The sequence below is a fragment of the Neophocaena asiaeorientalis genome, unplaced genomic scaffold, assembly GCF_003031525.2.
Source record: "Neophocaena asiaeorientalis asiaeorientalis breed wild unplaced genomic scaffold, Neophocaena_asiaeorientalis_V1.1 scaffold114, whole genome shotgun sequence".
NCBI lineage: Eukaryota > Metazoa > Chordata > Mammalia > Artiodactyla > Phocoenidae > Neophocaena > Neophocaena asiaeorientalis.
This window is the reverse complement of record NW_020173116.1, coordinates 9,098,723-9,112,714: the sequence shown is the minus strand read 5'-3', so window position 1 is coordinate 9,112,714 and position 13,992 is coordinate 9,098,723. Positions and strand designations below refer to the sequence as shown.

The 13,992-nt window shown below is 41.3% G+C and overlaps 1 protein-coding gene across 1 annotated transcript in view; it reads left to right on the top strand.

Moving 5' to 3' along the window:
• CRACDL (CRACD like) overlaps positions 1-13,992 on the top strand; it is a 98,509-nt gene that overhangs the window by 45,932 nt on the left and 38,585 nt on the right. Inside the window, 2 exon segments of the mRNA XM_024743935.1 lie at positions 7,167-7,246; positions 13,679-13,847. Coding sequence (XP_024599703.1) covers positions 7,177-7,246; positions 13,679-13,847 — 239 coding nt within the window. The 5' untranslated portion in view covers positions 7,167-7,176.

Here is a 13,992-nt window from a genome sequence, read left to right as displayed (position 1 = left end):
TTTTTTTTTTTTTTTCGGTTTGCAGGCCTCTCACTGTTGTGGCCTCTCCCGTTGCGGAGCACAGGCTCCGGACGTGCAGGCTCAGTGGCCATGGCTCACGGGCCCAGCCGCTCCGCGGCACGTGGGATCTTCCCGGACTGGGGCACAAACCCGTGTCCCCTGCATCGGCAGGCGGACTCTCAACCACTGCGCCACCAGGGAAGCCCCCTGCTGATAATCTTATTGAGGATTCCTTGTGTGTGATGATTTGCTTCTCTCTTGCTGCTTGCGAGATTCTTTATCTTTGGCTTTCAACAGTTTGATTATAACGTTATCTCAATTCATTGAGCTCCTTAGATGTTTACGTTCGTGTCTTTCATCAAATTTGGGAAGTTTGGGGCCATTAATTTTTCAGATATTCTCTCTGCCCCTCTTTCTCCCCCCTCCTCCTTCTGGGACTCCTACAATGTGTATTTTGATCCAATTGATGTTGTCTTACAGGTCCCTTATGCTCTGTTCACTTTATCCATGTCCTGTCTTCAAGTTTTCTGATTTTTTCTTCTACCGGCTGAAATCTGCCTTTGAAACCCTCTAGTGAATCTTTCATTTATTATTATTATTTTTAGCTCCAGATTTTTTTTTGCTTCCTTTTAAGGTTTTCTATCTTTTTATTGATATTTCCATTTTGTTCATACATTATTTTCTTCATTTTCTCTGCGTCTTTAGTTCTTTGAGCATCTTTAAGAGAGTTGTTTTAAAGTCTTTGTCTAGTAGATTTGCCACCAGATCTTTTTCAGATTCAAAACTGGACATTTGAATCTAATAACGTGGTAACCCTGGAAATCGGATTCTCCCCCTTCCTCTGGGTTTGCTGGGCTTTATTTTTGTGCCAAGGATCCGCCTAAACTGTAATCTTAAGGTCTTCTCAGATCTTTTCTAAGCCTGTGCCTTTCCCTGGGCATATACAGTAACTTTCTCATTTGCCCCATATATACAGTTTGCTTTTGAATGCCCCAGTACTTAATGTCTGGCTCCCAAAAGGGGAAGAGAGAAAACTGAAGTGGGGGAGGAGAAATGGAGCACCAGCCCAGGCCTTTAAAGCTGCTGAAAGTTAGTGCAGCTAGAAGGGGAGGGGCTTGCAACAGTAGGGGGAGGTGAAGCAATAGTGGCGGCCCATCTCTTTGTCTGCAACTCTGTCGTCATAAGCATTAATCACAGCACAGATCCCCAGTACTTGGAGAGCAGCGTCCTTTTTGCCCACCATGGTTCCTTCAAGCTGTGTGCAAGCTGCTCCAGGAACAGATTCATGGCTGCCTGGCAGCGGGGTAGGGAGTGGGGGTGAGTAGATGTTATTGAGCTAAGAGCTGAAATTGACTGAAATTAACTGCAATTTGCATACCAACCTTCCCAGGGGAAGTTGCAAGCCTTAAATGGACTCCAAAATAGTTACCTTAAGCAGATTCTGCCAGTGTGGTTGTTTTCTAAGTGGGAGACAGATTCCTGGTGCCGCCTACTCCACTGTTTCCCTAGAATCTTCCATGGACATATGTGTTTATTTCTCTAGGGTAAATACCTAGGAATGGAACTGTCAGACTGTATGGTATCTTTATGTTTTGTGGGGTTTTTTTTAGGAACTGTTTTCCAAAGTGGCTATAACATTTTGCATTTCCATCAGCAATGAATTAGGGTTCCAATTGCTCCATGTCCTTGCAAACACTTGTGACTGTCTATCTCTCTGATTAGAGCCATTCTAGTGAGTGTGAAGTAGTATCTCACTTTGGTTTGGATTTGCAGTTCCCTGATGACTAATTATGTTGAACATCTTCTCATATGCTTATTGGACATTTGTTTACCTTTCTTGTACAAGTATCTGTTTAAATCCTTCCTCTATTTTAAAATGGATGTCTTTTATTATTGAGTTATAAGAATTATTTATAGATTCTGGGTACAAATCCCTATATGATACATGATTTGCAAATATTTTTCCCAGTCTGTGAGCTGCCTTTACACTTTCTTGATAGATAGGTTTGAAACAAAAAGTTTATACATTTGATAAAGTCCAGCTTATCTGTCTTCCCTTTTGGTGTTGTATCTGAGTAATCGTTGCCTAACCCAAGATCACAAATCTATTCTAGTGTTTTCTTCCAAGAGTTTTCTAGGTTTAGCGCTTACATTTAAGTCTATGATCCACTGTGAGGTAATTTTTATGTGTAGTGTGAGGTAGGAGTACAAATTATGTTTTGGATGTGAATGTCCAGTTGTTCCAGCAACTGATTCTTCCCACACTGAAGTGTCTTGGCACCCATGTTGAAAATCTTTTGGCCATGAATATATTTTATTTCTGGACCCTGAATTCTGTTAATCTGTATGTCTATCTCTGTGCCAGTACCATGCATTCTTTTTTTTTTTGCGGTACACGGGCCTCTCACTGTTGTGGCCTCTCCCGTTGCGGAGCACAGGCTCCGGACGTGCAGGCTCAGTGGCCATGGCTCGAGCGGCATGTGGGATCTTCCCGGACTGGGGCACGAACCCACGTCCCCTGCATCGGCAGGCAGACTCTCAACCACTGTGCCACCAGGGAAGCCCTGGAATTGTTTTATTAACTTCAGTTTTGGATTGTTTACTGCTGGTAAGAGAGTACTGGATGTGACAGGCATAGAAGCTCACAGCCTTGGAAGTGAGGGGAGTGGTCGGCAGACACCTAACAAACAAGTTGCTGTTGACAGCTGTGGTGAGCATTGTGAAGACAGGTACAGAGGCTGAGACAGAATACCACAGAGATGCAAACAGGGCCTGGACGGTGGTGTGGAGGGAGTGGGTCTGTAGGGGTGGACACTAAGGTTTTTGTATACAATTATGGGCTCAGAGGTATGTAATCAGGATACAGATCTTTTGCTTTGCACTGTGTAAATAAGTGTAATGGATGGGTACCTTTAAAACACCATATTAAAATCTGTTCTCATTCTTCACGTGAATACACTTCTGTAGAATTTTTCAGTATAAGCTGCAACTAATGATGGAATTCTGCTGGAAGCTGGGGAGAAGCCTCTGGGGAGTTAGGGTTCAGAGAGAGGCAGTGGGGCAGCCCTCACGAGGATCCTTCTTTGGATCCAGAACTCCCCTGGATCCTGTAGGCGCCCAGATGCACACTGATGAGTGCTGTGCAGAGGGGTCTGGAGGCTCGGCACCCTTTTGAGTTAATTAGAACCCCTGAAGAGGCCCCCTCAGGTCCAGGTTTAAAGAACCAGTTTTCCTGTACTTGGACTTGAGCTGTCAGAGCAACAGGGTGGGATGGTGGAGGGCAGAAGCTGGTTGAGGGGACATTGGGGCCACTTGACTTGAACTTTGAGTTACAGCGAGAAGCAGAAGGGGTGCTGGGAGATACTGGTTATTTGCCACATCGCCTTCCTAATTATGGTTCTCCTTCTGGCTTTTCCTTCAATTTTGCTCGGGTTGGGGAACATGTATTCAGCAGGGCAAGTTATTGGGCTCAACAGAGAAGACGTTCCCTTGTAACAGCTGCGGCGTGTTTGCACCTGGAGCATTCGAGTGAAGGGGACGGTCCTCCATCCGCGCACCCCGCAGTCCCAGGTGGAGGGCGTTCCTCCATGGCCCGGAATATATTTTTATCAGTTCCTTGGCAGCGGTTTCATCCATGGTCCGTCGGGCTGTGGAGCCTTGCGAAGATCAGGGGTCATCTAGGAGCCCAGGTGTCTTCATCTTTGATACTGGTGGCTCCAAAGCGAGCCGTTTGCCCAAGGAGACTGTGCCTACATGAGACAGCATGGCCAGTCCCTAGGGCGTGCCGGTGATGTGTGTTCTTGTCTGCAGTCGTGCAGAGGCGTGAGCCCATGGTGAGAAACGAGATGCAGAAACCGACAGCTCTTCTCAGCGGGTGCTTGTATGTGCTGTGTTCTCAGTCCCATTTGGATAAAGTGTTACTGCCCCCATTTTGTAAACGAGGAAACAGAGGCTCCGCCCTGGTACGTGGTGGGATGCGGCTTCAGCTCCAGCGCTGCCTCACTTCCAAGTCTTTCCCGTTTCCTCCGCATCATACGAGTAAGAAGCTGTTTGGAACCTCAAACGTGAGCAGGTTTTCAAACCTCCCACGTGGGGTGAGGCTGACTTGTCGTCCCTTGGTCTAGGGGGTGACTTTTGCCTCTGAGCGTGAGTTCATCAGCAGCCTCGGCCTCTGGTGCTGCTTTCTGCACCTGGGCCCCCGCCGAGAACGTACCTTCCAGCGAGGTGAGGACCGGGCCATCGTCTCGGGTCTCCCGCTCACCCTCCCACCTGCTCCTGAGCCCTCCGCCCTGTGCACAGGGCTTTGTGACAGCCACATTGTTCAATCCAGGGAGAAGCGTTTCTGAGCTCCTGGGTCTACTCCACACTCAGTGGGTTGGGCGCCCTCCTCCTGTACACCCACCTCCGAGGCTTGGGCACACGCTCACATACACTTGCGTGTTCTCAGCACTTCCTGGCAAGGAACATTTTGTAAAATGTGCAGAAGTGGACATTTTGAAGGTAACCTCATGGTTTCTTAGGAGTGTTAGCTGATAAATCATGGCAGCCTCAACCCACCCCCACCCCCTGCTGACTAAGATGCCCTGTCAGACCCAATGGATGGTCTCCTGGGGCTCCTTCAGCCTCTGAGCCTGGCCTGATGCTGGACAGGCGCTGCTTGGCAGGCAGAGCCATTTCCGCCGGAGATTGGTGTCCTTTGGATTTCCCAGCTTCCCTTAAGCCCCTCTGGGGACAGCTCAGGGTGCTCCACTGCACTGGGTCAGCACGTGCAAGAGGCAGGGACCAAGTCGGTCTCATCCATCGCTGTATCCCCAGGCCTCGTAAGTGCCCGCCCACCCTGCATATACAGTCAATATGGGTATATAGGTTGGTGTCTCTGCCTCACTACTTGGGGCCAGTTAATAAACTTACCTGATACATAATAACGTGTTCTCATTTCCAAAATGGGAGTACTTAAGAGTTCTTGGAGATTAAATGAGGCAATCAGATGATATGCTGCAAGCTTGATAAGTAATTGCAGCTGTTAACTCCAAATTCAAGCGATAGAAACCTCAAGCACTTGTACTTTCTAGCTCAGCGGCAACCATGGAAGATGGTATCCAGGGTAGTAGTTGGTGACTCTTAACCAAATCTGACCACTTTTACTCTCCTTGCTCCTTGCATTGCTCCTTCTCTACTGCCTCGTCCTTCAAATCCTCTGGTAGCCGCCCCATCCCCTATAGTCACATCAGGCAGCAGGATACTATGGGCTCAGGGATTTTGATAAAGATTGCATTAAATCTGTAGATTGCTTCGGGTAGTATGGACATCATAAAAATAATAAGTCTTTCCGTCTATGAACGTGGGATGTCTTTCCATTTATTGGCACTATTTTCAAACTTTCATCAACATTTTCTAGTTTTCAGGATCTAAGTCTTTTGTCTCTTTGGTTAAATTTATTCCTTAGTGCTTTATTCTTTTTGATGCTATTGTAAATGGAATTATTTTCTTAATTTCCTTTTGGGATTGTTCACTGTTAGTTTATAGAAACAGCTGATGTGTGTGCGTTCATTTTGTTCTAACAGTTCTGTGTGTGTGCGGTGTGGCAGGGATCTTTAGGAGTTTCTACATGTGAGATCGTGTCACATGTGAACAGAGATCATTTTACTTCCTCCTTTTCAACTTAGATGCCCTTTATTTATTTTCCTTGCCTGTGTGCTCTGGCTAGGACTTCAGTGCTATGTTGAATAGATGTGGTGAGAGTGTCTTGTTCCTGATCTTAGAGGAAAAATTTCCGGTTTTTCAGTGTTGGGTATGATGTTAGCTGTGGACTTTTTATATATGGCCTTTATTATGCTGAGGTAGTCTTTCTCTATTTCTAGTTTTTTGAGCGCTTTTTTTTTTTTTAATCACAAAAGGGTGTTGAATTTTGTCAGATGGTTTTTCTGCATCAGTTGAGATGATTTGTGTGTGTGGTGTTTTTCTCCTTCATTCTGTTGATCCAACATTTTTGTAAAGCCAAATTATATCAAAATCAAGAAGCAAGGCTAATGAAGGTTTGTTCCCCTTTTAAGGAATTGGCTGGTCAGGGATGGGGCAGTTTGACATTAATATTAAAGGAGACCTAAATATTAGACCCAGCTCTAGCAAAGACCTGCATCTTCTTTCCTCTGTTAAATATTAAAAAAAATTTTCCCATTATATACTGTGTGCAAGTGGTAAATGTTAATTGGTTAATTAAATATTTTAGCTCCCTTTTAAAGTACGAGAATTCATAGTAATTGCCAATAAGGAATAGCTTTCCGAGTAAATGAGGAGTTAGTCTGTATGGGATAGAATGTGCTGTTTAAAAGTCAGTTGTGGAAAGCAGGGACACAGCTCAATACTCTGTAGCAGGAATATTGACCAGTAATCATTGATTTGATTTCCATGAAGAGTCAGAAATTTTTAATCTGGGGAGAAGGCAAGTCCCTATGGATGAAATGATGCTGGTATGTGGAATGATTCGCTTTGAAATCACCTAGTTAGCGGGGAGTGGAGAAGGGGTAAAAATGAACAAGAGTCCCCATGTTTTAAATTCATTTTACATTCTCTGTACTTTTATATCTGTTTGAAATTTTTCATAAAAAGTTCAAAAAAGAAACAATATAAATAAGTGATGGTACAGCATAATATCAAAACATTATGTAGCCATTACAATAACATCAAGAATTTTACTGATGTGGGATAAGAAAATCAGGAACTCAGTCTTACTAATAATTTAGTGCATGTGTGCTTTTGTGCACATAAATATTTGCCTAAAAGATATTGGAAGGAAATACATTAAAACGTTCCATAGTTAGTCATTCTTGGTTGGTGGGATAATGGGTGATTTTCATTCTATCTTCCAATCTTTCTACAGTGAACAAGAGAAAAACCTAATTTCTGAAAAATTTTTTTTTCAAAGAAAAGAATGAAATCTGCATTGTGTAAATCGGTGAAGCATTTTCCAGTTTTCCATTAAATGGCTCTGGTCGGTGATTAGATAAATGCTGATGTGGTTACTAGTCTTGGACATGTTTTTGGCCTCTGCTGACCTGGAATCTGTCTTTGCCAGGGACGTGGGCAAAAGGCAGTCACCACCATTTCAGTCACTGATAACTTCTGTTAGACTTGCTCCTCTAACATGACTTTCTATCTGATTTTAGCGAGCTGGACATGATTTCCACGAGGGTGATGGACATTAAGCTTCGGGAGGCCGCGGAAGGCCTTGGGGAGGACGGCACAGGTAAGGCCCTTACTTCCCCTGTGCTGGGCGGAGCCCTTGTTGCGTTGTAGGGCTGAGAGAGGGGCTGCTAGAGCCAGGGCTTTAGGTTCTCTACGCGGAGTGTGGGTTCAATTCACAGTGTGTTCAGACACATGTGGCTGGAGAGCACGTCCAGACTGTTGGCGGCCACCCGGGGGCAGTGCTCCTTGGCTTCTCTGTCAGACACGGCAGCCGGGGTGGGGGTGCATTACTCATTTTCCTCCTTCCTGGAGGTGAACATGTCCCAGAGTTTGGTTGACTCGAAAGCAGAGGAAGTGAGACGCAATGGAATCATTTATCATCCAGGAACATCCAAAAGTTTCAGCGGGACGTCGGGCAGAGTACTGGATGGTCTAATCATCCAGAAGAAATAATGATATCAAGAGAGAGCCTTTGAGTCCTCTTTTATGGCTTTTATCCTCCTTCAGGAGACCTTTACTGCACTTTCTACTGAGCTAAATTCCAAGCGTATCAATCATCACCTCATAACGCATTCCAAGAGTTACCCAGTTATGCGATTGGTTTACTGTTATCCATAGATTGCTCTGTATGTCTTTATAGAGTTGTAAAACTGACATTAGGAAACGTTCATCTCCCCACATGTGCCTTTTCCCGTATCAGCCATTTTTACTCACCTTATTTTGGTGACAGAGTTCTCCGTCTCTATCTCTTGTTTTAAGTCAAAGTGCTAGTAGTGATTGTCTTTGAGGTAGTTCAGAGGAACAGCTTCCAATAATATTAAATCCTAGCGCTTATCTCTTAGCTTCAGATACTCATTTCATTAGAGACTTTATTTCATATATTACAGATAGATTTTCCTTATTATTCCATATTAGGACTACTTTTCCTCTGTCACATTTCAGTAGATGCGCTGGTAATTGTCTTTTCAACAAATGGTGCTAAAGCAATTGGACATTCATATGTAAAAAAAATGAACTTTGAGAGTTCAAAGTTTATTTGAACTCAAATGAGTATACAAAAATTAATTTAAAATATATCGTAGTCATAAATGTAATACTATAAACGCTTTAAAAGAAAATATAGGAGAAAATATTTACGACCAAGGATTAGATTTCATAGATATGACAACTCAGTCCCTAAAACAAAAAGTCGATAAATTGGACTTTATCAAAATTTAAAACTTTTGCTCTGTAAGAGACACTGTTAAGAAAATGAAAAGTCAAATCACAGACTGGGAGAAAATATTTGCAAATGCCATTTGACAAGAACACTCAAAATTCGACAGTAAGAAAACTAACAACCCAATTAAAAATAGGCAAAAGGTTTTTAAAGATGTTTTACTTAAGAAGATACACAGATGGCAAAAAAGCACATGAAAACGTGCTCAACACCAATAGTCATTAGTTAATGCAAATTAAAACTACACCGAGATACCGCTATACACCTATTAGAATGGCAAAACAAAAACAAACAAATGCTGGTGAGAATGCAGAGCAACTGGAACTCTCATATATTGCTGATGAAAATGCAAACGGTACAGCCACTTTGGAAAGTATTTTAGCAGTTTCTAATAAAATTAAATACACACTTAGTCTATGAGCCACCAATCCCACTCCTAGGTATTTACCTAAGAGAAGTGAAACCTTATGTTTACACAAAAACCTATAACAATTTTCATTTTGTTTACCACTTTGTTTATATCTATACGATGGAACAGTACTCAGCAATAATAAGGAACAAGCTATTGATTGAGGTAACAACATGGACGAATCTCTAATGCATGGTGGTAAGTGAAGAAAAGCCAGAATCAAAAGGATACATGTTGTCTGAATCACTCTATATGACATTCTGGAAAAGGCAAAACTATAAGAACAGAGAAGATATCAGTGCTCTCCAGGGGTTAAAGGTAGGGGAAGGGTTTGACTACAAAAGACAGCACAGTGATGATGTATCTTGATTTTGGTGGTGATTATTCAACTCTGTATACACCAAAAAGAGTCAATTTTACTGATGTAATTTTTAAAACAACTTTTAAATGAGGTACCAGATTTGAAAAACAATCAAGTGGATTTTTTAGAAATAAGTAAAACTATTAAAATTAAAAATTAAGTGGATGTGTTTAATTGCAGATTATATCAGCTCGAGAGAGAGAGCACAAGAAAGTATACAGAATGTATCACAGAGGGGTAAAAAGAAGGAAAATACAGAAAGAGAACAAGAAGCATAGAGATAAGTGAAAGGGTGTAACATACATTTGAGCACAGTCTCAGGAGAGGAGAGAATAGCTGAGAATTTTCTGGAATTGACTTAAAAAAAAAAACCACAAAAGACTCCCCAGTCCACAGATTTAAGAAACTGAATGATCCCAAAAAGGATAAATAAAAGGAAATCCACATCGAATGAAAATGTAGAAAACCAAAGACAAAAATGAAAAAATCTTAAAATTAGTCTGAGGAAAAAAGATTACCTTCGAAGGAACAAAAAACTGACTTCCTGACCACACGACAGAAGCCACAAAACAGTGAAATAATGTCTTAATATTACTGAAAGCATAACTTAGAAAAAATAACTGCCAACCTAGAATGTTAAACCTACGAATACGATATTTTAGGAATGAAGGAGAAATAAGGGCATTTTCAGATAAACAAAAACTGAGTTTGTCACCAGGAGACCCTCAGATTCTAAAGGAATCTCCCTTCAGGTGGAAGGAAAATCATCCTTGATGGAGGATTTGGACACAGGAAGGAATGATAAGCAAAGAAAATGAGAAACAAGCAAACACATCTAAATGAACATGGAATAACATCTTTTGGGTTTTTAAAGATCAGAATGAAAACAATAGGGCATAAACATAGGATTGAAGTATTCTAACTTGCTTATTTTGTCCCTTAATAGAATGTGGGGTATAATTTCTAGGGTAACCCGTGAAAGAACAGAGGTAAAAGGTAAAGTTTACAAACTAGAAGTGGGAAGATATGGAATAATTTTTTAAAGTCAGTTAGTCCGGCAGACAGCAAGAAAGGAGATTAAGAAAAACCACAGAGATGGTAGACTTGTTTTTATTAACATATCAGTAATTAGAATAAGTGTCAGTAGCTAGTTACATTAATTGTTCCAGTTAGAAGTTTAAAGCTCAAATTGGCTTTCTAAAACTCTATATCTCTTAAATATAAGGATTCAGAAAAGTTGAAGGTAAAAGGGATAGAAAAAAATGAACCTTGCAACACTGGGCCAGGGGAAGCTGGCATAGCTGTATCAATAGCAATCAAAATAAAATTTAAGGCAAAAAGTGTTACTAAAAATAAAGGTCATTTCACAATAGGTTCACTTCCCCAGGAAGATATTAATTTTACCTTTCTATGGCATTTATCAACATAATGTCAAACTTTATGGAGTAGAAATTGACAGTTAAATAACGATAAATCTACAATCAGAGTGGGTTATTTTTAATACACCTAATTGATAGGACAAATGTATTAAAAATTAAAGACAAAGTACTTGGACAACACAATTAAAAAGAAAAAGGCCTATCCTAATCGATGTATATAGAACATTGAAGAAAATACATTATTTCAAGTGCTCTAGGAACATTTACAAATACATGGTGAGCCATAAAGCAAGTCTCAACAAATGTGAACGGATTCAAATCATGCAGGGTATGTTCTCTGGCCACAGCGCAATTAAGCTAGAGCTCAATAACAAAGATAATAAGAAAATCCCCAAGTGCTTGGATATTGACATACTTTTCTAAATAACCTATAGGTCCAAAAAGGTATTATAATGAAAATTAGAAAATATTTTCAAGCAAATAGTAAGGAAACTATATATCAAAGCATGTAGATACAGGGACTTCCCTGGGGGTCCAGTGGTTAAGACTCCACACTCCCAATGCAGGGGGCCTGGGTTCGATCCGTGGTCAAGGAACTAGATCCCCCAATGCATGCGGCAACTTAGAATTCTGATAGCCGCAACTAAAAAAAATAAAAAAGATCCCGCATGCCACAACTAGGAGCCCAGTGTGCTGCAACTAAAAGAGCCCGCGTGGTGCAAGGAAGATCCAGTGTGCCACAACTAAGTCCTGGTACAGCCAAACAAATAAAGAAACAAATATTTTTAAAAAGAAGAAAAAACATGTAGATGCAGCCAAAACAGATTTAGAAGGAAATGCATTGCCTTAAATGCGTGCATTATAAAAACAGAAAGCCTAAAAATTGATTAGCCAAGTATTCATCTCAAGAAGTTTAAAAAGATAGCAAAGTAAACCTGAAGAAAGTAGGAGGAAGGAAGGAAAAACTAGACCAGAAATTAGTCCAATAAAAAAATAAACATTCAGTAGAGAGAATGAACAAAGCCAAACTTTTTTTAAGGCAAAGGAAATTGACAAACGTCTTGTGTAATTGATCCAGGAAAAAAGGAGGGACAGATAATAGCAGGGCTGAGAAAAGGGGGCTTTATTGTAGATAGTACAGATGCTAAGATAATAAGAGGATATTAACAACTATATGCCAGTGCATTTGAAAATGTGGGAAATAAAGACAAATTTCTAGAAAAATGAAACAATAAAACAAATTCAAGAAATAGAAAACCCCAATAGTTCCTATAACCATTAAAGAAATTGAATGAAAAAGCCTAGCAGCCTAACAGATGTAACACAAATGGGCCTCCAGTGGATGGCCAACTAATTATGGCAAATCAAACAAGTGTTCAGCGGCTGTACTCTGGGTGTTGGTAGCCACTTGCTTTAATCCCGAAGGAGCCTCTTTGACTGTAAAGGATCGTGAGGCTGCGTGTTTGTGCAGACCTTCAGGGGTGCGTACCTATTTGTCAACTAGGCAAAGGCCAGACGGTGTCCTGGCAGATGCAGAAAACTCTGAAGAGGCTTTCCAAATAATAAGCTCTCTTTGAGACCAGTCAGTTAACAACATAAACGTTTTGAGATTATATAAAGGTAAGGAAACTTCCACTGTAAGTTAGGAAAACTTGTCTGTAGAACTCATTTCCTTTTGGGCAGGGATCTGCTCCACCTAAGGTCATATAGGTACTTCAACTATAGAGTAATCCTAAAATTCTCCACATTAAGGCAAGATCATGTAAACTTCCCAAGGGGGGCATGAACATAAACCAAATATAAAGATCCTGGTGTTTTAAAAAGGAGTTCAGGGACTTCCCTGGTGGCGCAGTGGCTAAGAATCTGCCTACCAATGCAGGAGATACAGGTTCGAGCCCTGGTCCGGGAAGATCCCACATGCCGTGGAGCAACTAAGCCCGTGTGCCACAACTACTGAGCCCGCGAGCCACAACTACTGAGCCCGCATGCCACAACTACTGAAGCCCGCATGCCTAGAGCCCGTGCTTGGCAACAAGAGAAGCCACTGCAATGAGAAGACCGCGCACCGCTACGAAGAGTAGCCCCCGCTTGCTGCAACTAGAGAAAGCCTGGGCACAGCAACGAAGACCCAACGCAGCCAAAAATAAATAAATAAATAAAAGTAAATTTATAAAAAAAGGAATTCAGCTTACAGAATGATTTACTTATCAAACAAATCAATTGTTAGCAAATTTTCAGGATGTATTAGACAGCAGCCTGGTAACCTGTGATGTTCCATCCTTCTGTTGTTAGTTCTCATATTCAGAAGGAAAGGAATGGACTTTGCTGAGCTGCCGAAATCATGGGCACTTGAGGATTTTTTAAAATTTTATTTTATTGAAGTATAGTTGATTTACAATGTTGTGTTAGTTTCTGCGGTACAGCAAAGCGATTCAGTTATATATACATATATATGTATTAGCACTTGAGGATTATCTTGGAAAATAATTTGGGTTATCATTTACGGGCTTTACCTCATCAGGAATTTTTGCTTTTGACTATTTTTATTTTAGGGATTAAAATCGGATTTCATTTATACAGTGGAATATTACTTAGCAATTTAGAAAAAGAGGAAGAATGCAAAATGCACGCATCACCATGCAAAGTGTCAAAAGCGGTATATGGCGGGAAAGAAGCCACACACAAGAGTATATGCTGTATGATTCTGCTCATACAGGATGTGCTGTGTGAATTCAAGACTGGGCAAAACAAATGTATGGTAATGGAAATAAAAAGCATGGTTGCGTCAAAAAAATTAACTCTTTAGGAATAAATTGAACCAAGGAAGTGAAAGATATGTTAAAAAAGTGTTGATTTCAAGTAAGAGGGAAGTTGCTTGTGCCTTGATTCTGTGATCATGCTCCAAAGCTTTCTTGGCTGTTTTATTCAATGTCCAAAATAGACAGAAATCAAGATGTTTTCAGGTGTGCAAAATTGGTACACTGTGTGCTTCACAACCTTCTGTGTGGTAAAAGGACTTTTCAGGAGCGAATAATTGACGCACAGACAGAAATCTTACTTTTTCTCCTTCTCGTGCACATCTTATACATGTCTGGTAAATACTCACATGCATTCTTTTTGCATAGGAAAGAAAAAGTCCAAATTCAAAACGTTTAAGAAGTTCTTTGGGAAGAAGAAGAGAAAGGAATCTCCTTCTTCCACAGGAAGTAGCACCTGGAAACAAAGCCAGGCAAAGAATGAGGTCATTGCCATCGAGTCAGGGCCAGTGGGCTACGACTCAGAGGATGAGCTGGAGTAAGTTGCCTTTTCCATCCTTCAGGCTTGTGTGTTCGAAGGGGCAGGAGGGGTCACAGGAGGACCCCAATACTTGGGCTAGTTGTCGTGGTAACTTGGTGGATTTCTGAGCTTACTTTCCTCCTAGGTAATTCCACTGGAGGTT